Here is a 25,639-nt window from a genome sequence, read left to right as displayed (position 1 = left end):
AGATTTTCTTTGAAGACCTTTAGAAAAAACACACAAACATGAGTTTATATAGATTTATTTTATTTAATGGATAACTTTTAAAATTAGGTGACATTTTCAAGAACATTGCATATAGCTACTTATTATTTATTATTTAAAAAAAAACAGGATCCATGATAATAAAAAAAAAGGTGCTCAGTCCAGACTTTTCTATTATTTTTCAATATTCAGTTTATTTTCCTAATATAAGAGCAGTAAAACGCTGGTTTAATGTTAAAAAGAATCGAATTGCAACCTCTCAAATTTCCTGTTTCTCCTCTCTGAGTATCCTGGAAAAGTTATTTCCATTGGAATGGACTGGGGATCTGAATGGGTCAATAATCTTTGCTCCACACTCTGTTTCCTGCTCTGAGATTTAAGATGAACCAAAGACACATTGTGGACGTCCAGTTCCTGCTGCTTTCTCACAAATATATCTGGAAGGTACTTTGCAGGATTTATCAAACCAACACTTCAGGTCAGGATCATTTGCTTTCTCCCCCATCCTCACACAGTCCTCTCCATCAGGATCATCACTGATGTTATTTGGCTCCTTTGGCTCTGGGTTCCAGAAAGACAAACTGAGATATTTGGAACAGAAAGAACTGCTTTAGTAACTCTGGTGATATTTGGAAATAGACATGAAAGTCAGCCCCCCCCCCCCCATGCCAAAAGAAATATAATAATAATAATAATAATAATAATAATAATAATAATAATAATAATAATAATAATAATAATAATAATAATAATAATAATAACTAGAACTGCGAGCAGTTGTGAACGGGGGCCAAGCCTCCCACGCGACTCGGGATCTGGCGTCGTCGTCCGCGGCGCCGGCCCCTCGCTTCACGGAATCCGGGGATGTAAAGTTTTTGAATGTGTGATGTTTGGTGTGGGAGTTATAGCCCCAAACGCGTTTTCTTTGCTTTTAGTGGTTTTGGCGCCCCCTATGGATGACATTCGCAAAACTTTGTTAGATAGAAAGATGCAGCTCAATGTACCAAACAAGTGGATGTCAAGTTTTTGAATGTGCAATGTTTGGTTGGGGAGTTATGAGCAAAATGAAATTGTGAACCTCTCCATTGTAAAGACACTTTTTTGAATTTTCCCATTTTCCCGCCTAAAGACTTGGAAAATGGCGAAAACAGGCAAAAAAAATTAAAAACTATTTTTTTTAATAAGTCCGGCCCACATAGGAATTTCTTGCCCATATTTTTGCCATAGGCTCAAGTATGCCCCATGATAGTCTCCCTTCAGTTTCAAGAAAATCCACTTTTTTTTTTTTTTTAAGGAATTTTCGCGAATCTTTAAAGTGCTACTGTTTGGTCTTCCGATGGTCGTAGAAAAATCATTTGACCTTCCTTTGCTCGTGGGAGTCGGGAGAGCATAATGCTTTTGGTTTCGTCCAAATCGTGAGAAAACTGTAGGAGGAGTATGTTTTGGTGACTGACACAGTTTTTGCGATGTAGCAATAAATGTATATATACGCAAATGGGCGTGGCCTATCTCAAAAGATGCAGCTGACTTGTGGGCATCTGTGGATATAAAGTTTTTGACTGTCAGACTTTCGGTGCGGAAGTTATAGCCCAAAACGCCTTTTCCTTTGTTGTAGCGCCACCTAGTGGCTGGGATGTCTGAATTTTTTTGTCTGCGTACGGGGTACGGACGTGGATATGTCCTGGAAGTGGCATGTCCCAAACCTTTACGGTTTGGGCTGCAGCACCACTTTTACGCGGAGAAAAATAATAATAACTAGAACTGCAAGCAGTTGTGAACGGGGGCCAAGCCTCCCACGCGACTCGGGATCGGGCGTCGTCGTCCGCGGCGCCGGCCCCTCGCTTCACGGAATCCGGGGATGTAAAGTTTTTGAATGTGGGATGTTTGGTTTGGGAGTTATAGACCAAAAGGCAAAAGTAATGGCAGAGACAGATGCTCAAGTGTGTTTTTGGCGCCCCCTTTTGGAGCAATTTAAGGAAAAAGTAGAACCAGCCTGAGAACCATAGGACAAACACATGTGTGAAGTTTGGTGTTAATAGGATAAATCGTTTTGGATTTAGGAGCAGTTTGGTTAAAGGTAGCTAATGTGCAAATCTTTAAAGCGCTACCGTTTGGTCTTCCGATGGTCGTAGAAAAATTCTTTACACAACATTTGCTCGTGGGAGTCGGTAGAGCATAATGCTTTTGGTTTCGTCGAAATCGGACAAAAACTGTAGGAGGAGTGTGTTTTGGTGACTGACACAGTTTTTGCGATGTAGCGAAAGAAAATCCCATATGCAAATGGGCGTGGCCTATCTCAAAAGATGCAGCTGACTTGTGGGCATCTGTGGATGTAAAGTTTTTGACTGTGGGATGTTCGGTGTGGAAGTTATAGGCCCAAACGCGTTTCCTTTGCTTTTTGTGGTTTTGGCGCCCCCTATGGATGACATTCGCGAAACTGCGTTAGATAGAAAGATGCAGCTCAGTGTACCAAAGAAGTGGATGTCAAGTTTGTGAATGTGCGATGTTTGGTTGGGGAGTTATGAGTAAAATCAAATTGTCAACCTCTCCACGTTTTTGAATTTTCCCGCCAAATAGTTCGAAACAGGAAGTGAAAGTGCAAAACTAATTTGTTTAATAAATCCGGCATACATAGGAATTTCTTGCCCATATTTTTTGTATAGACTCAGGTACGCCCCATGATAGTGTCCCTTGAGTTTCAAGAAAATCCCTTTATTTTATTTTTTTAAGGAATTTTCGCAAATCTTTAAAGCGCTACCGTTTGGTCTTCCGATGGTCGTAGAAAAATTATTTGACTTACTTTTGCTCGTGGGAGTCGGTAGAGCATAATGCTTTTGGTTTCGTCCAAATCGGGCGAAAACTGTAGGAGGAGTATGTTTTGGTGACTGACACAGTTTTCGCGATGTAGCGAAAAATGTATATATACGCAAATGGGCGTGGCCTATCTCAAAAGATGCAGCTGACTTGTGGGCATCTGTGGATATAAAGTTTTTGACTGTGGGATGTTCGGTGTGGAAGTTATAGCCCCAAACGAGTTTTCTTTGCTTTTTGTGGTTTTGGCGCCCCCTATGGATGACATTCACAAAACAACGTTAGATAGAAAGATGCAGCTTAATGTACCAAACAAGTAGATGTCAAGTTTTTGAATGTGCGATGTTCGGTTGGGGAGTTATAGCAAAATCCAATTGTCAACCTCTCCATTGTAAAGACACTTTTTTGAATTTCCCGCCAAAACACTTAGGAAATGGCGAAAACAGGCAAAAAAATTGAAAAACTCTTTTTTTTAATAAGTCCCGCCCAGAAAGGAATTTCTTGCCCATATTTTTGCCATAGACTCAGGTATGCCCCATGATAGTCTCCCTTGAGTTTCAAGAAAATCCCTTTTTTTTTTTTTTTTAACGGATTTTCGCAAATCTTTAAAGCGCTACCGTTTAGTCTTCCGATGGTCGTAGAGAAATTATTTGACCAACTTTTGCTCGTGGGAGTTGGTAGAGCATAATGCTTTTGGTTTCGTCCAAATCGGGCGAAAACTGTAGGAGGAGTATGTTTTGGTGACTGACACAGTTTTTGCGATGTAGCAAAAAATCTATCCTATCGCAAATGGGCGTGGCCTATCTCAAAAGATGCAGCTGACTTGTGGGCATCTGTGGATATAAAGTTTTTGACTGTCGGACTTTCGGTGCGGATGTTATAGCCCAAAACGCATTTTCCTTTGTTGTAGCGCCACCTAGTGGCCGGCATGTCTGAATTTTTGTGTCTGCGTACCAGGCACGGACTTGGATAAGCCATGCAAGTGGCATGTCCCAAGCCTTTACGGTTTGGGCTGCAGCACCAGTTTTACGTAAGTCCAAAGAATAATAAAAGGCCCAACAAAAACAATAGGGTTCCCTGCCCCGCAGGGCTTGGGAACCGCGTTGCTCTGCAAAACGCGGTCCCAGCCCTACTCGGGCTTGGCCCCCTAACTAGAACTGCAAGCAGTTGTGAACGGGGGCCAAGCCTCCCACGCGACTCGGGATCGGGCGTCATCGTCCGCGGCGCCGGCCCCTCGCTTCACGGAATCCGGGGATGTAAAGTTTTTGAATGTGGGATGTTTGGTTTGGGAGTTATAGACCAAAAGACAAAAGTAATGGCAGAGAAAGATGCTGAAGTGTGTTTTTGGCTCCCCCTTTTGGAGCAATTTAAGGAAAAAGTAGAACCAGACTGAGAACCATAGGACAAACACATGTGTGAAGTTTGGTGTTAATAGGATAAATCGTTTTGGATTTAGGAGCAGTTTGGTAAAAGGTAGCTATGTGCAAATCTTTAAAGCGCTACCGTTTGGTCTTCCGATGGTCGTAGAAAAATTCTTTACACAGCATTTGCTCGTGGGAGTCAGTAGAGCATAATGCTTTTGGTTTCGTCGAAATCGGAGAAAAACTGTAGGAGGAGTGTGTTTTGGTGACTGACACAGTTTTTGCAATGTAGCGAAAGAAAATCCCATATGCAAATGGGCGTGGCCTATCTCATAAGATGCAGCTGACTTGTGGGCATCTGTGGATCTAAAGTGTTTGACTGTGGGATGTTCGGTGTGGAAGTTATAGCCCCAAACGCGTTTTCTTTGCTTTTTGTGGTTTTGGCGCCCCCTATGGATGACATTTGCAAAATTACGTTGGGTAGAAAAATGCGGCTCAATGTACCGAAGAAGTGGATGTCAGGTTTTTGAATGTGCGATGTTCGGTTGGGGAGTTATAGCAAAATCAAATTGTCAACCTCTCCATTGTAAAGACACTTATTTGAATTTTCCCATTTTCCCGCCGAAAGACTTAGGAAATGGCGAAAACAGGCAAAAAAATGGAAAAACTCTTTTTTTTAATAAGTCCGGCCCACAAAGGAATTTCTTGCCCATATTTTTTTGATAGACTCAAGTATGCCCCATGATAGTCTCCCTTGAGTTTCAAGAAAATCCCTCTTTTTTTTTTTTTTTACAGATTTTCGCAAATTTTTAAAGCGCTACCGTTTGGTCTTCCGATGGTCGTAGAAAAACTAATTGACCAACTCTTGCTCGTGGGAGTTAGGAGGGCATAATGCTTTTGGTTTCGTCCGAATCGGGCGAAAACTGTAGGAGGAGTATGTTTTGGTGACTGACACAGTTTTTGCGATGTAGCAAAAAATGTATATATACGCAAATGGGCGTGGCCTATCTCAAAAGATGCAGCTGACTTGTGGGCATCTGTGGATATAATGTTTTTGACTGTCAGACTTTCGGTGCGGAAGTTATAGCCCAAAACGCCTTTTCCTTTGTTGTAGCGCCACCTAGTGGCTGGGATGTCTGAATTTTTTCGTCTGCGTACCAGGCACGGACCTGGATCAGCCATGCAAGTGGCATGTCCCAACCCTTTATGGTTTGGGCTGCAGCACCACTTTTACGTAAGGAAAAATAAAAAGAATAATAATCCCTACAAGAACAATAGGGTTCCCTGCCCCGCAGGGCTTGGGAACCGCGTTGCTCTGCAAAACGCGGTCCCAGCCCTACTCGGGCTTGGCCCCCTAATAATAATCCCTACAAGAACAATAGGGTTCCCTGCCCCGCAGGGCTTGGGAACCGCGTTGCTCTGCAAAACGCGGTCCCAGCCCTACTCGGGCTTGGCCCCCTAATAATAATAATAATAATAATAATAATTAACTTTACTTATGTAGGTTTCCATACACCATATATTAAATATTGATGATTATAAAAAGGGCCCATAAGGAAAAATACAAGATGATATATATAAATATTCTATATACACTTATTTTAGGCCAAGTCAGCATGATGGTATAAAAGACATTTGTTAATCAGTCAAACCTGGTGTTCAGTGGTGATCCGTCCGTCCACAACCACATTCCCTCTTTCACTGAGTCGGTCAGTCCGATCCAGAACTTGTCACTAGCATTCTTCATCTTTTCTCTCACTCTCTGCTCCAAGAATTCCTGAGCAGAAAAACATTGGTGGAAAACTACAATATGAAACGTATCAATTTTACTGCGTGAATCAAATCAACTAATCAAACACTTTGAGGACGAACTCAGACCAGTTGGATTAAAAGAAACGTCATAAGAGTCAAATAAATAATGCTGAGTGTAAAATAGATATAATAATGAATAAATTAATAATATTACTAGTACAATCCAAACAAAAAGTATGGTAACACTTTATAATAACTATCCGTTGTAACTTGTTAATAGATCATTAGTAAACTCTTAATTAATGATTATTAATGATTTGTTAAGTGTTTGTTAGCAGTTTGTTAAGGATTTATAACAATGGTAGATAGTTAATAGCTTAATAATTGAATCAGTTCATCTGGGAGGTAATCCGAGATTAACTGATCACGTCACGTTCAAGTCCATGGCATGCACAGTGTGTATTGAGTTTATTTAAAAATATTTGAAAATGGGGCTGCCCTCAGTTGCCCATGCACTGTGTATAGTCTATAGCCTATTTCAGCCTCGTCGGTATCTCGGATTACCTCCCAGATGAACTGATTCAATTATTAAGCTATTAACTATCTACCATTGTTATAAATCCTTAACAAACTGCTAACAAACACTTAACAAATCATTAATAATCATTAATTAAGAGTTTACTAATGATCTATTAACAAGTTACAACGGACAGTTATTATAAAGTGTTACCAAAAGGATATAGCAGGAGTTATCAAGATTAAAATACCTACCTGTTCCTCTCTGCTGTCTATCTTCACCAGATCTGCTCCTTGACATCGACAATGGTCTCTGCTCGTGTTCCAGTTTGAAGTAGTATTAGAGAAATAATAGCACTTTCCTCCATATTGCTCCCATCCTAGTGCACACTTCAGACATGACTCACCTTTGGAGAGATCACAGCAACAAATGACTATTAAAGCTGGGTTATATGATTTCTGATTGGTCAAAGTTAACATGAGCTGTACACTTTGACCAATCAGAGCGAGGCTCCGATTCTCTGTTCTTATTGGCTGTTGGGACTGTCCTTCACTTTGGCACGACATTGTTGGTGTAGAGCGTGTCAGGGAGGGACCATAGGGGAGGGACCAAAGAGAACAAGTGGAGTGGTTGAGGTATTTGAATTCGAATCTCTATCCCAAATGCCATTTTCTCCCCAAATCCTCCACCCCAGCTTTAATTTGATTTGATTTAAATTTATTTTGAAAATGTAATAGAAAGCAGAAAGGGTCATAAAGAAAATAATGATATTGGACTAAATAGAAAGCATAACGAGATACATGATAGTTCACAGGTCATTACTAGTAAGTTATTTAACCAACTTCCTCAATCATATTTTTTTAAAGTATCCAAATATATTATTTTAATTACAAAGTTATTATCTTACAAGGTCCAATTCATGAATCATATGGTCATGTCAAATGTATACAGTAATATGATTTCTTACATATTTATATATTTTACTCAAAATATAAATATAAATAAATAAAATAAAGACAAACTATGAAACACGTACCTTGTACTGGTTTGCAGGATTTTTCTGTTATGAAAGAAATTAAGAATGTTTAAGAACAAAACCCACAGTAGAGTCAGTCAGTAGAACACCAACAGAAAATATGATTAGCAGTTCATTATATTAGGGAGACACCTTTCAGAATTAAATGTAATAAACTTTGACATGAGACTTGTGGACTAGTGTCAGACAAACTTACCGGTGAGGTTTCTTTTCAGGGCCTGAAGCTCGTTTGTCAGCTTTTGGAGACTTTCCACGATTTGATTGTCTTTATAAACTGATTCAAGCAAAGAACAATTATCATATTAAGAAACTCGTCAGCAAGGTGTCAGAATAGAATAATTTAAAGATGAGCTGATATATTTGTCTCGACGTCATTGTAAAAGAGGGTAACCCTCAATTGATCTTTCGAGAATAAATAAAGGAAAATGAAAATATAGATTTGTATTTAAATTCTTATTAAAAAATAATTGACCTTCTATTGAATAGCATTGTCGTAAGGCAACAATTTCTTAGTTGTATTTATCTCATTTTCACTCATTCATTCACTTCTTAAACAGTTGGGATTCATTTAACTTCAAGTTTTTCTGTTGCAACCTTTGGATTTTGTAAATTAATTTAATTTACTTTGATAGGAACTAGAACTGTAGGATCATATACTCACATGATAATCCTAGAGCGATGAGAGCAGCTGCCAGGAGAAGACTGAGAACGACCACGGCCACTCTCTCTGGTGTGACCTTTGACCCGGTCTGATGTGGGGACGCTGCAGAAGAGACAGAAATGGGATTTATCTAGTGACATATTTATAATATTTCCTGGATTAAAATAAAACAATGCTAAGCGTAACATGGATCGCAACACACACCCAGTCCAGCCACAGTGCTTCAAGGTGCAGAGGAAACCTTTGACAAGCCTCCTGTAGTGCCGGCACCGAAGGAGCCTGACACAAGCAAGAAGAAGACAAGGCAAGCATACTGTCCGTACTGTGAAATCAAAGAGCACTTCCTTAGCCAGTGTGATACATTTAAGTCTTTCAGTAAAGACCAGATTATCCAGTGGATGAAAACCAACCAACCCTGCTGGCTTTATGGGAGAAACCATCAGGCAGCACAGTGCACCCTTAAGAAACCTTGCAGTGTCAAGGTAAACATTTCCAGGTGCTGCAAGAGGTCAACGTCAAACCCGCCAAGGGAGGGTCCTGTCTAGTCAGCTCTGCTACCGATACCCTAAACTTCGACACAAAAGCAGAGTGCAGTCGTGTCCTCCTGAAAGTAGTCAGGGTCATCCTGCAGCACTAGAATAAGACACTGGATACTCACAGTACATAGTTCTAGATAACGGCTAAGAACGCACAATGCTTCTGTTTGCAGCTGCTCATAACCAAGGACTACAAGGACCTCCAGATACTCAAGCCTTGCGAACCATTCGCCAGGATGTGCAAGTGTTGAATGGCATGTCTGTAACCATCCATGACTCAGAGCCTTCCTCATTAGTGATGTTTTCACTGCCAAACAACTCAGCCTTGCAGATGACACCGGTGGCCACTAGGGGTGTGCACGGTTACACGTGTACGCGTGTACACGTTTGTAAATCATAACCGTTTAGGAAAAATCAATAAACGAAAACCGTTCTTTTTTTTTTCAAATTTTCTTTTTTTCAAAGTTTTTAATTATGTTCTGTAGACACGCATTTATTGATTTTACCTCACTAATAAAGTCATTGGGGATGATAAAAGGTAGTCTACCGAATCTGTCTGTCCCTCGGCGAGTGTGTGTGTGTGTGTGTGTGTGTGTGTGTGTGTGTGAATGAGTGTGTGTATCGGCGCACACACACACATAAGGGGGGGAGTCGCCGTGCTGGGGCTCGTCTCACAGCCACGGAAGAGAGATGAAAGATAACCTAAATATTAAAGTTACCCGGTTGACGTGAACTACGCTCGTAAGTAGCCCGAACTTAATAACACCTGTTCAACCTGCATACACGTGGACATGTATAAATCGTAGAAATGTGCGATAGGCTATATTAATCAGGAAATTAATGAAGCGCGATAATGACGGCACACATGACAGCCAGGCGAACGTGTGTAGGCTATGTGTGTGCCATGGACCTATTATAAGAGGTTTGTAAACCATAGAAAGTATATAAAAACGAGCGTGGTTCATGTCAACTGTGTGTTTACAGGCGAACGAACGCGTATGTGTGTGTGCACGCGCCTACAAGACGGCGGGCGCACAAGGACAATGACGTCACGGTTAACCGTGTACACGAAAAAAAATCCGTCGTGTACACGGTTAGACATTTTTGTAAGCGTTCACACCCCTAGTGGCCACCCTCAAATTAAAGTTCAAGCACCCCCAGGACATTCCTCTACAACCATTCGACAGAGTAAGTCTGTGAAGCTCATTGGGGCAGACCACACTCACCTGGTAACTCCAGTTGAGCCAGTTCTCCTAGGACCCTCAGGTGACCTTGCAGCTATTAAGACCAGGCTTGATTGGATGCTCCAGGGCCCAGCGAGGCTTTCAGAGTTCAGCCCAGTGTTTGTTTACATCACACAGTCCTCTGGAAGTAGAACTAAGGACCAAATGTTGAGAAGCTTTGGCAATTAGATGTTTTGCCTCCTAGAAACGAGAAACAGTTGCGGTATCCAAGAGAAGACCAACAGGCCATCAAGCTGCTCGATGCCAAGACCACCAGGGTTGAGGTGAATGGCGTTCACAGATACGCGACCCCATTGCTCTTGAGGAAGAACTCACCTGGGTTACAGGCCCCTATGGATGCTGTTAGGCCAAAGTTTAGAGGTCTGAAGAGGCGCCTACTAAAGGATCAAGAGAGTTTAGCCGCTTATGAAGTGGATATAAAGGAGCTGGAAGCAGCTGGTACTGTGGCAAGGTTGCCTGTGCAAGAGAGCACACCCGGTAAAGATAGTTGGTGGTATATCTCTCATCATAATGTATGGTGCATCACAACAGGAAAAACGGGGTTGTATTTGATTGCCCCTTTCAGTTCAAAGGCCTTTGCCTTAACAAGTGTCTGCTAAAGGGTCCTACACTGAGTCCTTCTCTGCTGGGAGTCCTGCAGCGATTCAGGAAGAACAGTGTTGGAGTAAGTTGTGACATAAAACGTGTGTTACTGCCTGAAGACAAACCTCTTCTTACCGACACACCAGGGTGACACCAACACTCCGAGAGCGACCTATACAGTCCTTTATCCACACACCAGTTGCAATAGTGTCCAAGCAACAAGAAAAACGGACACTTACACATATTAGAACTGAAATTGCTTGAATGTTTCCAGAGCCGGTTAAGAAAGAGATATTGGCAAATAACAGGAAACATCAAACTTGAGCCCTTTTCAACAGATAACAGAGATTACACATATTTAGTTCCTTTTTCTTCAAACCACAGCACTTACTAGACTTCCTCAACAAGTCTTATCTGAGATGCTAAAACTAGAAGAAGATGTATGAATGTGTTGCATTGGCTGATGTTAACCCCTAAAAGTACAGTTTTATGATGCTCACATACGTTATGTTTGTAATGTATTTTGGAAACTTTAGAGAAACTTGAATATACTTTAAGGGGACAACATTTTTGGTCTTTAAATTAGTTTATACCATTCAAAACACTGATTATTGCATTTAATTGACCTCGATTTTACAACATATTTAGAATACAGCCAACTAACTGAAGATGATTAAAGTTGCATAAGGATTTTAAAGGAAGACAACACGTTATTGCATAATGATCTGAACATTAGAGGAAGCAATTCAGATATACACAATATACAGTACATTATACGGATGAATTAGGTTGTGTTTTCTTATCTTTTTCTATTTAAATACAATGTTATGTTTCCTACTGTGAAATACTACAGCTGTTAGATGGAAAAAGCTTTATGTTCATGTTTTTATTCTGGATAAAGCAGAAAGAGTCAGGCGTCATGATGACTTTTTTTGTTTGTTTTTTACCCACCAGCGAGCTCTGGCTGTGTCCTCGAGGTCTTGATTTCATCTGTGCCTGCAAGACCAAGACACAAAAAACTGCTGATAACTGACGTTAATCATTAATATTTCACTCTTAAACTCTCAGACAAAACAACATAAAAAGGATAGATAGATAGATAGATAGATAGATAGATAGATAGATAGATAGATAGATAGATAGATAGATAGATAGATAGATAGATAGATAGATAGATAGATAGATAGATAGATAGATAGATAGATGACTTACAATTGGCATTTTCCCTCGCTCTAGTGAACTTCACATCAGAGTACACCACATCATCAGCTCCAGACATGTTACGGATGTGACCATCAGATAGTAAGAAAGAGAACTTAAGAAAAATTTCACATCACACTTCCTATCAAACCCACATGGGGAGGGCTTTATAAAGCGTCATGCCTGGGGAGGCAACTTTTATTGTTGAGAAAAAATTTCTAATTTAAGAGTATGTATTATTTCACTAACATATTTTCAAACTTGATTTAAAGTAAGGTATTGTTAGTTGGCTTGTGTAATGTAAAACATCCATCCATCCAGTAAAACACTTCTTGTCAGGTGCAAAATCAACCTCTGTAAGAACCTTCAGTTTGATGTAATAGAACAGTGGTTTTCAAACTGGAGTTATGGCAGGGGGGGGGGGGGGGGGGGGGCGCAGATGAATATGTAAAAAATTTTAAAAAAATATTTTCATTTTTATATTAACATCATATTAAGCAAATCTAAGTTATCATACAGAAAAAGGAATATAATGTTTTGGTCTAGATAGTTAATAGCCTAATAATAATACACCATATAATTCATATTCAATAATTAACATTCAAATGACAGATAGAACCAGTTAGATTAAACCACAGTCTGGGGGTCAGAACACAGGACCCTTAGAGCCAGCTAGTGTCTGGGGGTCAGAGCAAAGAACAATCAGAACCAGCTAGAACAGCCTGGGACACAGAACACAGGACTAGACCCAGCTGTCATTTTCCATCTTTTGAGTCTTTGATTAATATTTTTCTGCATTTGTTTTATTGGGATCATTCATTGAATAAAGACATATTACTTAGAGTCTATTGGTGTTAAATGTCACTCTCCTGTCCCCCACATAAGTACGTGCCAAACCATGCCCTTGCTGACACCCCTTCAACCATCAACCCCCACCTCCAGCCCACATTGTCTTTTGTCTTATTCAAACTAGTCTCCTTGCTACCTCAAATATAATGGATTCATTAAAAGAGGGCACATACACTGTCTCACTTTACCCCACAGCATTTGTCTCACTTTACCCCACTGCCACAATTTGAGAAAGAAATACCTCGCTCAGAAAATCAGGCTTATTTTCAGTTATCATCATCACATGGTTTCATGTTGGTAGTTCATCAACATGTATGATAGAAGTTTTTCTACCTGAATCAATTTGCTTTGGCACAACAATCGATTAAGTTGACAGCAAGAAAATTTACTTTTACATGCAAAAAATTAATTTTTGTGAAAGAAACATGCTTACAACATCACCATGAGGTCCTCTCTTTCATGGCCAAGGGGGAATGAGAGGGTCTTGAAAACATATATCTCACTTGACCAAAAATGTGTTCCATTGCCTAGATACAGGGGGTGTCTCACATTACCCGATGGCTCACATTCCCCCGTTCTCCCCTATCCTGGTAAAGCTATGAAGGATAGATAAACCGTTATAGGGGTTTTTGTCTTGCACTTGGGAACATAAAAAACATAAAATCATAAATGAATTCTGAACAAGTCAAGAATCTTTGCTCCATTTAAGATGAACCAAAGATGCATTGTGGACGTCCAGTTCCTTCAGCTTCCTCACAAATATATCTGTGAGATTTGTTGCAGGATTCGTCATGCCAACACCTCAGGACCTGAGCATCTTTTTTCTCTCCCATCATCACACAGTCCTCTCCATCAACATGGATGTGGTTTTCTGCCTGCCCTGGTCTCCAGAAAGACAAACTGAGGTATTTGGAACAGAAAGAACTGCGTTAGTAACACAACTGTAGTGATATTTGGAAATAGACATGCAGTGTAAGCAGTGTAATTATAGTACATAATAATAATAATAATAATAATAATAATAATAATAATAATAATAATAATAATAATAATAATAATAATATCAATAATAATAATATTTAACAATAATAAAAACAACATTTCAGAACAACACAAAGGGATTAAATAGTGATAAATAGGCCACTGTATATATGAATATATACTGTATAGCTATATTTAATATGGCCAAGCCAGCATGATGGTATAAAAGACATTTGTTAATCAGTCAAACCTGTTGTCCAGTGGTGATCCGTCCGTCCACAACCACGTTCCCTCTTTCTCTGAGTCGGTCAGTCCGATCCAGAACCTGTCCTCATCATTCTCCATCTTTTCTCTCACTCTCTGCTCCAAGAATTCCTGAGCAGAAAAACGTTGGTGAAAAACTATTATATGTGACGGAACATCACTTTCACAGCATGATTCAAATCATCAAATGAAGTTGTATTTATAAAGCACTTTTCATGCACAGCAAAAGCAACAGAAAGTGCTCCACTGGAAAAAAAAACAAGATGAAGTAAAAAGCAAGAAGTGAGGAAACGCTTTGAGGAGAAACTCAGAGCAGTTGGATTAAAAGAAACTTCATGAGAGTACAATTAATATTGGTGAGTGTAAAATAGAAATTATAATCAATAAATTAATAATAATACTAGTACCTGCTCCTCGCTGCTGTCTATCTTCACCAGATCTGCTCCTTTATTTTGACACTGGTCTCTGCTCGTCTCCCAGGTTAAAGCTGCATCAGAGAAGTAATAGCAGTTTCCTCCATGGTGCTCCCAGCCTGAGGCACACTTCAGACATGACTCATCTTTGGAGAGATCACAGGAACAAATCAGCCTTTATTTGATTTGATTAAAATTTATTTTGAAAATGTAATAGAAAGCAGAAAGGGTCATAAAGAAAATAATGATATTGGACTAAATAGAAAGGATAACGATAACATGATAGACAAACACTTGATGATTCGGGTTTCATGTCCGAAAAGGAGCTTATCGTTATCATATATTTTTTTAAACTTATCCAAATAGCCTATATTATTTTAATCACAAAGTTATTATCTTACAAAGTGCAATTCATGAATCAAATATTAATGTCAAATGTATACAGTATGAAATAAAATAAAGATAAACTACAAAACACGTACCTTGCACTAGTTTGCAGGATTTTTCTGTTATGAAAGGAATTAAGAATGTTTAAGAACAAAACCCAAAGTAGAGTCAGTCAGTAGAACACCAACAGAAAATATGATTAGCACTTCATAATATTAGGGAGTCACCTTTCAGAATTAAATATAACATGAAACTTGTGGACTAGCATCAGACAAACTTACGTGTAAGGTTTCTTTCCAGGGTCTGATTCTCGTTTGTCATCTTGTTGAGACAGTCCATGATTTGATTGTTTTTATAGACTGATTTATACAAAGAAAAATTAAAATATGAAGAAACTCGTCAGCAAGATGTTAAAAAAAAATTGACCTTCTATTGAATAGCATTGTCATAAGTCAAAATACTCACATGTGAAGCCTAGAGCGATGAGAGCAGCTGCCAGGAGAAGACTGAGAACGACCACGGCCACTCTCTCTGGTGTGACCTTTGACCCGGCCTGATGTGGGGACGCTGCTGAACAGCAGAGGAGACAGAAATACAGAAAAAAAATGGGATTTATCAAATGAAATATATTGATAATATTTCCTGGATTTCAAATTTTTTTTAAATTGGCATTTTAGAAGTATGATCATTAGCAAGAACCACAATGATTTCAAAGGTTTACAGTTCATCTCAAATGCTTGAAGGCATTCGGGCATTTTTGAAAAACGGCATGTCACCATTTGAAAAGGAAGAATTTTGCTGTGTAAACAGGGTGATGGAAATCAAGCGGATCCCAGTTTCATTATGGTTGTCTGTTAGAAACTCCAAGGACTGTTCTAGATCTATGTGTCGGCAACCTGGAACAGGGGATTCAGTGGATAAAAACCAACCAACGCTGCTGGCTTTATGGGAGAAGCCATCAGGCAGCACAGTGCACCCTTAAGAAACCTTGCAGTGTCAAGGTAAATATCTCCAGGTGCTGCATGAGGTCAACGTCAAGCCTTCCAAGGGAGGGTCCTGTCTAGTCAGCTCTGCTACCGATACCCTAAACCTCGACCGACCAGCAGAGTACAGTCGTGTCCTCCTGAATGCAGTCCGGGTCATCCTGCAGCACTAGAACAAGACACTGGATACTCACAGTACATAGTTCTAGATGATGGCTCGGAACGCACAATGCTTCTTTCTGCAGCTGCTCATAACCAAGGACTACAAGGACCTCCAGATACTCAAGCCTTGCGAACCATTCGCCAGGATGTGCAAGTGTTGAATGGCTGTCTGTAACCATCCATGACTCAGAGCCTTCCTCATTAGTGATGTTTTCACTGCCAAACAACTCAGCCTTGCAGACGACACATATCCTGTGGCTACTTTCAAAATAAAGTTCAAGCACCTCCAGGACATCTCCCTACAACCATTCAACAGAGTAAGTCTGTGAAGCTCATTTGGGCAGACCACACTCACCTGGTAACTCCAGTTGAGCTAGTTCTCCTAGGACCCCCAGGTGACCTTGCAGCTATTAAGACCAGGCTTGATTTGATGCTCCAGGGCCCAGCGAGGCTTGCAGAGTTCAGCCCAGTGTTTGTTTACATCACGCGGTCCTCTGGAAGTAGAACTAAGGACCAAATGTTGAGAAGCTTTGGCAATTATATATTTTGCCTCCTAGAAACGAGAAACAGTTGCGGTATCCAAGAGAAGACCAACAGGCCATCAAGCTGCTCGATGCCAAGACCACCAGGGTTGAGGTGAATGGCGTTCACAGATACGCTACCCAGTTGCTCCAGAGGAAGAACTCACCTGGGTTACAGGCCCCTATGGATGCTGTTAGGCCAAAGTTTAGAGGTCTGAAGAGGCGCCTACTAAAGGATCAAGAGAGTTTAGCCGCTTATGAAGTGGATATAAAGGAGCTGGAAGCAGCTGGTACAGTGGCAAGGTTGCCTGTGCAAGAGAGCACACCCGGTAAAGAGAGTTGGTGGTATATCTCTCATCATAATGTATGGTGCATCACAACAGGAAAAACGGGGTTGTATTCGATTGGTCAAAGGCCTTTGCCTTAACAAGTGTCTGCTAAAGGGTCCTACACTGAGTCCTTCTCTGCTGGGAGTCCTGCAGAGATTCAGGAAGAACAGTGTTGGAGTAAGTTGTGACATAAAACGTGTGTTACTGCCTGAAGACAAACCTCTTCTTACCGACACACCAGGGTGACACCAACACTCCGAGAACGACCTATACAGTCCTTTATCCACACACCAGTTGCAATAGTGTCCAAGCAACAAGAAAAACGGACACTTACACATATTAGAACTGAAATTGCTTGAATGTTTCCAGAGCCGGTTAAGAAAGAGACATTGGCAAATAACAGGAAACATCAAACTTGAGCCCTTTTCAACAGATAACAGAGATTACACATATTTAGTTCCTTTTTCTTCAAACCACAGCACTTACTAGACTTCCTCAACAAGTCTTATCTGAGATGCTAAAACTAGAAGAATGTATGAATGTGTTGCAATAACCCCTAAAAGTACAGTTTTATGATGCTCACATACGTTTTGTTTGTAATGTATTTTGGAAACTTGTTTTTTACCCACCAGCGAGCTCTGGCTGTGTCCTCGAGGTCTTGATTTCATCCGTGGCTGCAAGACCAAGACACAAAACCAAACTGCTGATAACTGACGTTAATCATTAATATTTCACTCTTAAACCCTCAGACAAAACAACATAAAAAGGATAGATAGATAGATAGATAGATAGATAGATAGATAGATAGATAGATAGATAGATAGATAGATAGATAGATAGATAGATAGATAGATGACTTACAATTGGCATTTTCCCTCGCTCTTGTGAACTTCACATCAGAGTACACCACATCATCAGCTCCAGACATGTTACGGATGTGACCATCAGATAGTAAGAAAGAGAACTTAAGAGAAATTTCACATCACACTTCCTATCAAACCCACATGGGGAGGGCTTTATAAAGCGTCATGCCTGGGGAGGCAACTTTTATTGTTGAGAAAAAATATGTATAGGATCCTTAACTGCTGCATAGAGTTGTAATATAATGTTCTGTCTTTCTAATTTAAGAGTATGTATTATTTCACTAACATATTTTCAAACTTGGTTTTAAGTAAGGTATTGTTAGTTGGCTTGTGTAATGTAGAAAATCCATCCATCCATCCATCCAGTATAACTATTTGTGTCAGGTGCAAAATCAACCTCTGTAAGAACCTTCAGTTTGATGGAACAGAAGAAAACTTGTGTCATTCAGATCATCGGTTACAACTTCACAAATCCACTAAATACGTTTTTGCTATCTCACATTAATTGTATATTTTATTCAGACAGTACAAAATAAAAAATAGTTCTGCAGTCGAGTCGTTTAAGGTTTTCTTTATTTTTTTATAGGCCTAATGTACATATTTTTCTAAATCACATGGAGCAAATTTCCCATATTATACCATTCATTTCTACGATGTGTCAACAAATTAACACATTTCATATTTGTCAAAGTTCATATGTAGCGGGGGCAGAATGATATCACACAGGCTCAATCTGGTGCTACACATTTAAAGAAGGGGTTTCTGCAAAGTGCAAAAAGATATTATTATTTTGACCGTTGCTACACAGCGTGCTCAGTTTTCATCTGGTAGACAGGGGTTCTCATCATCTGTAGCGTTACTGACACCTACTGGCGGTTTATGGCTACTACATCTAACAATGACACTGGCAATTAATAACACTGTACTTCCATAAACACATACTTGAATTGTATACAACACCCTCTTAACGAAGCCTACAGTGTATCAAATAAATTACTGTTTAATGAGCTTCAACTGGCTTATAATGCCACACCTAGGTTAATATTCAGGTAATGTACAGTCTGAGCCACTACATTATGCATTCAAATCAAATAGGAATTATATGTTAATTCTTGTGGAAAATTATGACCTGTAATCAGTGACTGTGAAACGTGTTTTAGAAATAAAAAGTAAAAAATCCGCGTGTAGTGTTTGCGGTTATTGATTAACTTATTTCAGTGTGTTTGTAAACGCTTCTCAGACTGAGCTTCCAGGAAGTTGTTAGACTCTTTATGATCATAATAAATGGAGTGAGTTTCAGTGTGAAGACAAGTATCCAAAACCATCTGACTTCTGTCCCATATTAAAAACCTAGTCATTTTCAGTAATGAATGAAAAATGGCTTTTATACAATCAATACATTGTTTCTATTTTCTACTTCTAACTGTCCAAAACCCAAATATGTCAAATGTAAACTGATATAAAACATAGTGGCTGAGATAGAAAGTCGAGACCTTGGATGGCATTGACACACAAACTAACGACTAGTACAACTCAGACATTGGGCAGCAGCATCATATACACTCAACAAAAATATAAACGCAACACTTTTGTTTTTGCTCCCATTTTTCATGAGATGGACTTAAAGATCTACAATTCATTCCAGATACACAATTGTACCATTTCTCTCAAACATTGTTCACAAATCTGTCTAAATGTGTGATAGTGAGCACTTCTGCTTTGCTGAGATAATCCATCCCACCTCACAGGTGTGCCACATCAAGATGCCGATCTGACATCATGATTAGTGCACAGGTGTGCCTTAGACTGTCCACAATAAAAGGCCACCCTGAAATGTGCAGTTTTGTCTCACAGCAAAATGCCACAGATGCCACAAGCATTGAGGGAGCGTGCAATTGGCATGCTGACAGCAGAAATGTCAACCAGATCTGTTGCTCGTGCATTGAATGTTCATTTCTCCACCATAAGCCGTCTCCAGCAACTTCGCACAGCCATTGAAGAGGAGTGGACCAACATTCCACAGGCCACAATTGACAATCTGATAAACTCTATGCGAAGAAGATGTGTTGCACTGCATGAGGCAAATGGTGGTCACACCAGATACTGACTGGTTCTGAGTCCCCAGACCCCCGATAAAGCAAAAAAATGCACATTTCAGAGTGGCCTTTTATTGTGGACAGTCTAAGGCACACCTGTGCACTAATCATGATGTCAGATCAGCATCTTGATGTGGCACACCTGTGAGGTGGGATGGATTATCTCAGCAAAGCAGAAGTGCTCACTATCACACATTTAGACAGATTTGTGAACAATGTTTGGAAGAAATGGTACAATTGTGTATCTGGAATGAATTTTAGATCTTTAAGTCCATCTCATGAAAAATGGGAGCAAAAACAAAAGTGTTTATATTTTTGTTGAGTGTAGGTCTAGGAAAGATTCAGGACCTTGGACAGAGTTAGCTAACATCACTAGCTTAATTCTGCTGTAACAAGTAGAAGTTCAGTGACACATTTACCAATATGCAGTTTTGCAGCAGATAAAAAAGGTCCTGAAACAGAAAGTTTGATTTTTAATCTTTATTTGATTTTTGTTGTTGTTGTTCTGATGTTTTTTATCATCTGATGGTAAGATTGATGATTTTTTGGGAGGAAACCGAAGTACTTGGAGAAAACCCACGCCAACACAGTGAGTAGATGTAGTAGACACTCCTCACAGCAAAAGGGTCAAAGTCCAGATTTGAACCCTCACCTTCTCGCTGCGAGGCCACAGTGCCCTGTAAGAGAGCTGGAGTCCTGTGTCATATCCAGGTTAAACTCTGAGCGTAGGCTACTAGCCCAGACAGGCTGGTAGCCCAGAGAGACTCCAGGCCCCAATAGACCTTTTCCACAGCAGAGATTTGGACTGCTGTGAAGATGGTCTGTCCCACCCACCCTAACCGCTGATGGTTACACATTGCGGCTACACCTGAAGAAGGCAAATGGTTTGGCCATGGTGTTACGAACAGATTTTAAGAACCTGTTAATGGCGCTAGTCTTTTTTGGCGCCACCACCATGTGCATTTTAAGAGTCTCCACTATGGATTTATAGACTACAGGATCCTCTGACAGCAGGTTCATCCTCAGTCCCCCTGCACTGCCCATCTTCTTACACAGGTCCCTGTGCACGTTCCTGGTGATCCTCTTAACATAGCGACTCATTGGCCTGACAGCGATGTCACAGCCTGCAATGTCTGCACAAAGCATCTCCTTCAGTGTCCTGGTGATATTCTCCATGCTGTCACTCGATAGCTCAATAGACATATCTTTCACAATCTTATTCACCAGCCCGGACACCAGTATCACACTGCAGAGCTCCTCCCACTGGAAGACATGTTGTACTGGGGGCTCACATGCTGCGGCCCTGCATGACGCTTCACCATTAGAACCCAGGGCTGCTTCAAGCACAGGTCGGAGAGAGTAAGTTGCCATATTCAGGGCTTCTGTGAGGGATGTGAGACTTCCCATTACAGTCCTGATCTGGCTCACAGCAATGCTCACCTGGTCCATCTCTACCTCATGCCGTTCAGACTGACATCTGAGCCACTGACACATCCTCCTCATGAAAGTGTTCACTTCTGCCTTAATTTCGGACAGAATGCTCACCTTCTGTCCATTGTCCTCAGGTGACAGGTGCTGGTGTAATACAAAACTCACCTGTTTTACATAATTTTCATGCTGGCCGCTTGAAATCTCTTCGGCAAGTCTGTCATAAAAGCCCAAGTCTTCTGTGCTGCCTCTAGACGTCCTATCTTCCTCCAGTGGGATCATTTCCTCCACCAGGCAATCCACCCCGTAAACCAGTGACTTCACTGATGCCTCATTTACACGTTGTGGGACGCTGCCAAGGCTAGTCCTCAGCTTCACCACAGAGCTGAAGATGGTCTCTTTCGCAAATTTCTGGGCAAAAAAAGCCTTGACTTTACCTCCCACTCTACCCCAGCAGGAAGCTTGGTAGGAAGTGTTCTCTGATGGGGACTTCCTCTTGAAACTATCTCTCTCCAAGTTAAATTCTTCCATTATTATGTCAACTATCTCAGAGGCTGCTTCCTCTGTATATTTACTGGTGCTGGACTGAAGCACGTCATATTCCATCGACATGTTAAGGTTAGAGTTAAGATGACTGCTTTTACTCGAGTGTTTCTCCAGGATTTCCTTGACAGCTTCTGTGGCTGTCATAACCAAGCTTCCCTCTGAATTAACTTTTTGTGACGCATCACCTTCAAAAGGAGTCACAGGGGTTTCACGTGACTTCTCAGATGCGTCCTCAGCTGATGCTTCCACCTGTGTGTTGGGCCCAGCAGCTTCAAATGGGCTCTGTGCGCGTTTATTCTTCCTCGCCTTGCACGCCATCTTTCCTGCACGTTCAGTTAAGATTTCTACGACATGTCTCACCATTGCTTTAAGTCTGTGGATGGAAGGCTTGGACACCAGCGCTCCGCTCTCCTCGCTTCTGCCTGCGCTGCTTCCACTACGTTTGAAGAGCTCGGAGTTAACTCTCTCCGTCACTTCTTTCACCACGAGCTCGTTAACCTCCTTTGTGCTCTGGCAACGGACGTCTTGTTGAACACCCATCGCCTCCGCAAACGTCAGAGAAATAGTGTCACCAAGACACTGGAGGACTTGGTTTTCAGAAATGCTCTGTCGTGATCCACTGGGTCTTCTCCGTTTTAAACGCAAGTTACTCTGCTGTGTATGGCTTTGTGTGAACGCCTCATAAATGTATACAGATACTATGCGAATTATCTCCACACACATTCTCGTTAGAATACTTTCTGTTGTCTTGTCAACAGACCTGGACTCCAGGTTGGCCCACTGTACCGCGGTCAGTTTGCCCAAGAACTGTTGGACGAGCGGGCGGAGGGTCCCCGTTGTGGCCACTGGAAGGGCCAATTCCATCTCCTCTTCTCTTGTCTCTTCCATAGAGGGCGCTGTTTGCGTATCAGGGGTTTGTTGGGACTCCTCAATTGCGCCCAGCTTTCCTGCTGATTGCTCCACCTGTGTTTCGGGCAACAGTTGGTCGAGCGGGCGGGGAGTCTCCATTACGGCCCCGGGAAGGAAGAAATCCATCTGCTCTTCTCTTGTCTTATCCATTGAGTTTGCTGTTAGTAGTCGCTGTGTCACGTTTCCTTGGAAAGATATGAATGTGCTTTGAAAAATCAAAACGAAAATAACCTTTGGATTTGGGTCCTACTTATAAACTCTCAATCTATGTATTCTACTCATATAACCCTTTGTTATCTGTCATTGGAACTTCCAGTTGCCTTTGATCTTTGGATGACGTCATTCCATTCCAACGACTTCGAAGGGAAAATAGACAGGAGTTAAAAACAAAATAAAATATCGACCGACATTCGACCCTAGCAACCGTAACTACGCATGGCAGGGCTGGCAATCAATTGAGCAATTGATATTTACTTTTATTGGAAACAAAAAAATAATAATATCAAAATAATGAACAAATGAATAAATACATTATCTTACAAGGAAGCACCTGTTTTGTAGGTATCTGACTGCTTTGGCTTGGAGTTAAATATGAATGATGTATGAACGTGTTGCTAAGAAGGGACAGATTTTTTAATGGAATCTGCCGTTTCTGCTAGAACCCACCAAACAGAACTGCTAATTCACTCAGTCAATTCAAAGCCTATGCTATTTTAAAATGTAGCCTATTTATTATGAACCTAGCCTATATTCCAATGATAAAATCATACACGGCAAGTCATTAGCCTATTTAAAACTTATTTGGCTATGATACATTTTGAGGGTCATAAAAAGTCCTAAGCTGTTTCCCTAATAGGCTACTTTGGAAAATGACAAAGTCTCCACGTAGCAGCCTGGTTCAGAAGTTCAGGACCTTGGACAGCGCCATTCCCAGGGTTTGCGAAGATCAGGGACCCAGGAAAGAGTAGCCTACTAACTATTCTAACATCCGTAGTTTATTGCGGCTGACGATGGCAACACACTCGAAATGTAATGTCTGCTGTTAAGCTACTGGGCCCCTAGGACTGACAAAATAACCCACTATACCTCAACCACTTCACCAACAAGGAGAAGCAAGAAGAGGAACTTTCATAAATAATTTACTTTATGTAATTACTGTTTATCTTTACCTTATTCTACTTTATTTTATTATTATTATTGTTTATATATTGCACCGTGGATCAGAGACAAACGCCATTTTGATCCTTAGGCTATATGTATGCCTGCATATTTTAAGAATTGATAAAAAAAAAGTTGACTTGACTATAATGATACAATCATTTGGGGATAACTGAGTCAGCAGCATACAGATTCAAGCATGTTTCTGCTTGACCATATAGAGATAAACATCACATTATAAAATTCCTGCAAGTATAGCCTGATGATCGCCTGAAGTTAAAGTGCAGAGAGAGGCTGCTTGTGTGGCTCCAGGACATAAACGATTTCTACCGAAGCTTCCCGAGCACCACCGAACTCAAATGGTCCGCAGCCCGACAACAACCGAAACTCTCCAGTTCGTCCCGACTAGTCCCCGTTGGAGCCTGTCGGAGTCGGGGTTGGGGGAGATGCTGAGCTGGGGTGGACGACATCCGTGAAATAAAGAAAAAACTAACGAAAATAAATAAAAAACGAAACGATTTCCAGACATCCTCACTCCAGAGCCCCTCCCTCCCACGCCAGAGCTCTTTTCGGATTCGAGGCTTGACAAAGGTAATAACCATTATCCAATTATGATTGTATTTTACATCAATTGCTCTTTTCTCAGCCTACTAATTCCGTTCAGAAAGGGAGGTAGGTAGGGGGGGTAAACGTATGCAGTTTCTCTTTGCTGTTTTGACTATTTGCTTGTGTTGAGCGATCCCACACGCCAATAATGGATGATTTAGGGCGTGTAACCAACAGCAACGCGAGTAAAACGGAGGCAATTACAGGAATATTCACACAAAAATAAAAACAATACAGGCTACCGTTTCTGGACATATGACTCTGGAATTACATTTCTGAAATGCCAGAGAAAAAACGTTCAAATCCAACAGGAATCTATCGCGTATTCGTGCACCAAATGGCCTCATTCCTTCTCCCACTTTGAGGATCATTCTGCTAATTCACTAATCCTTCCGCTAATGTCTTGTAAAGTAAAATAAACACCATGTATTTAGACAGTGGTGCGTATCGCCAAGTGGGTTTAAAGCACAATGTAGTAATACATGTAGGCTATATGCCCAGACTGCGGTATAGCCTATACTGTACTGTAGGCTACAGTATGGGGGATATAGCGTCTCAAGAAGGGGTATTTTCTGGTCTATCCCGGTGGAATTGGTTACGAAATGTTCTTGGGCGCTATACGGCACATCAGGGCCGCCGACTTAGTCATTTGTCGTGTAGGAGTCATTTAAATAGTATTGTGCAACGACGAGAAATTAGAGTAGACCTACTAGTTCCTTTATATATTTTGAAATAACCAATTTATATTAGATTGGGAAACATCTGCGAGATAGCATTTGTTTTGTAACCAAACCTCCCCCCACAAGAGATGCCTGCTAATGTCGCTTAATGTTAAAGCCTTTGGGCAAGTGTGATAAAACAATCACCCTGTTAATATATGAAGGGATGAAACTAAGAGAGAGTGCACATTTTATACCTCAATACTAATTGATTATAATGATATACACATAGGCCTACTCTGGAATAGTCCGACTCCGACCACAATCTCCCTTCCTTTCTTAATTCACTCTCATTCTCCCTCTTTCGTTTCCTCCATCTTCCATCCGGATATCCCCATAACGGGACAGCCCATTTCGTGCCGGTCGTGACACACCCTTGGCTGCACCAGCTCGCGGCTGTGTGGGCTGCATGAGAGGGTGAGGAGTGGGGATGGAGCAGGTGGTTAAGCGCATGTCCAAAGAGGGGGGACCCATATTTAAGGTGGCATTGTTCTCAGTAAATTTAGATAGTATGGGTTTTAGTGTTGGATTGAATACATTTGTTGTCATGTGGAAGAGACATTATGCTTGTGTTTTTGTTATTTGGAACATCAGGACAGTAACAGTCAAAAGCCAGGCTATTATAATGAGCTGTTATAGCATCAATGGTAGAGTGAGCTCTTGGAATAATAGAACAAGGAGAAACCATGACTATGTAAAGGGCAGCG

At 40.9% G+C, this 25,639-nt stretch overlaps 1 protein-coding gene across 1 annotated transcript; it reads right to left on the bottom strand.

Moving 5' to 3' along the window:
* Positions 1 to 95: 95 nt before the first annotated feature.
* Positions 96 to 17,535, bottom strand: LOC307264394 (C-type lectin domain family 4 member E-like; the record flags this gene model as incomplete). Its single annotated transcript, XM_080045804.1, has 8 exons — positions 96 to 599; positions 13,799 to 13,923; positions 14,220 to 14,371; positions 14,708 to 14,731; positions 14,894 to 14,971; positions 15,078 to 15,179; positions 17,237 to 17,281; positions 17,469 to 17,535. The coding sequence occupies 8 exons, from the start codon at positions 17,533 to 17,535 to the stop codon at positions 395 to 397; spliced, it is 798 nt and encodes a 265-aa protein (XP_079901930.1). The 3' UTR covers positions 96 to 394.
* Between the last annotated feature and the right edge of the window lie 8,104 nt (positions 17,536 to 25,639).

Source organism: Ammodytes marinus (genome assembly GCF_949987685.1).
Source record: "Ammodytes marinus genome assembly, chromosome: 17".
In the NCBI taxonomy this organism is placed as follows: domain Eukaryota; kingdom Metazoa; phylum Chordata; class Actinopteri; order Uranoscopiformes; family Ammodytidae; genus Ammodytes; species Ammodytes marinus.
The sequence above is the reverse complement of the archived record's forward strand: the minus strand, read 5'-3'. Positions and strand labels throughout refer to the sequence as shown.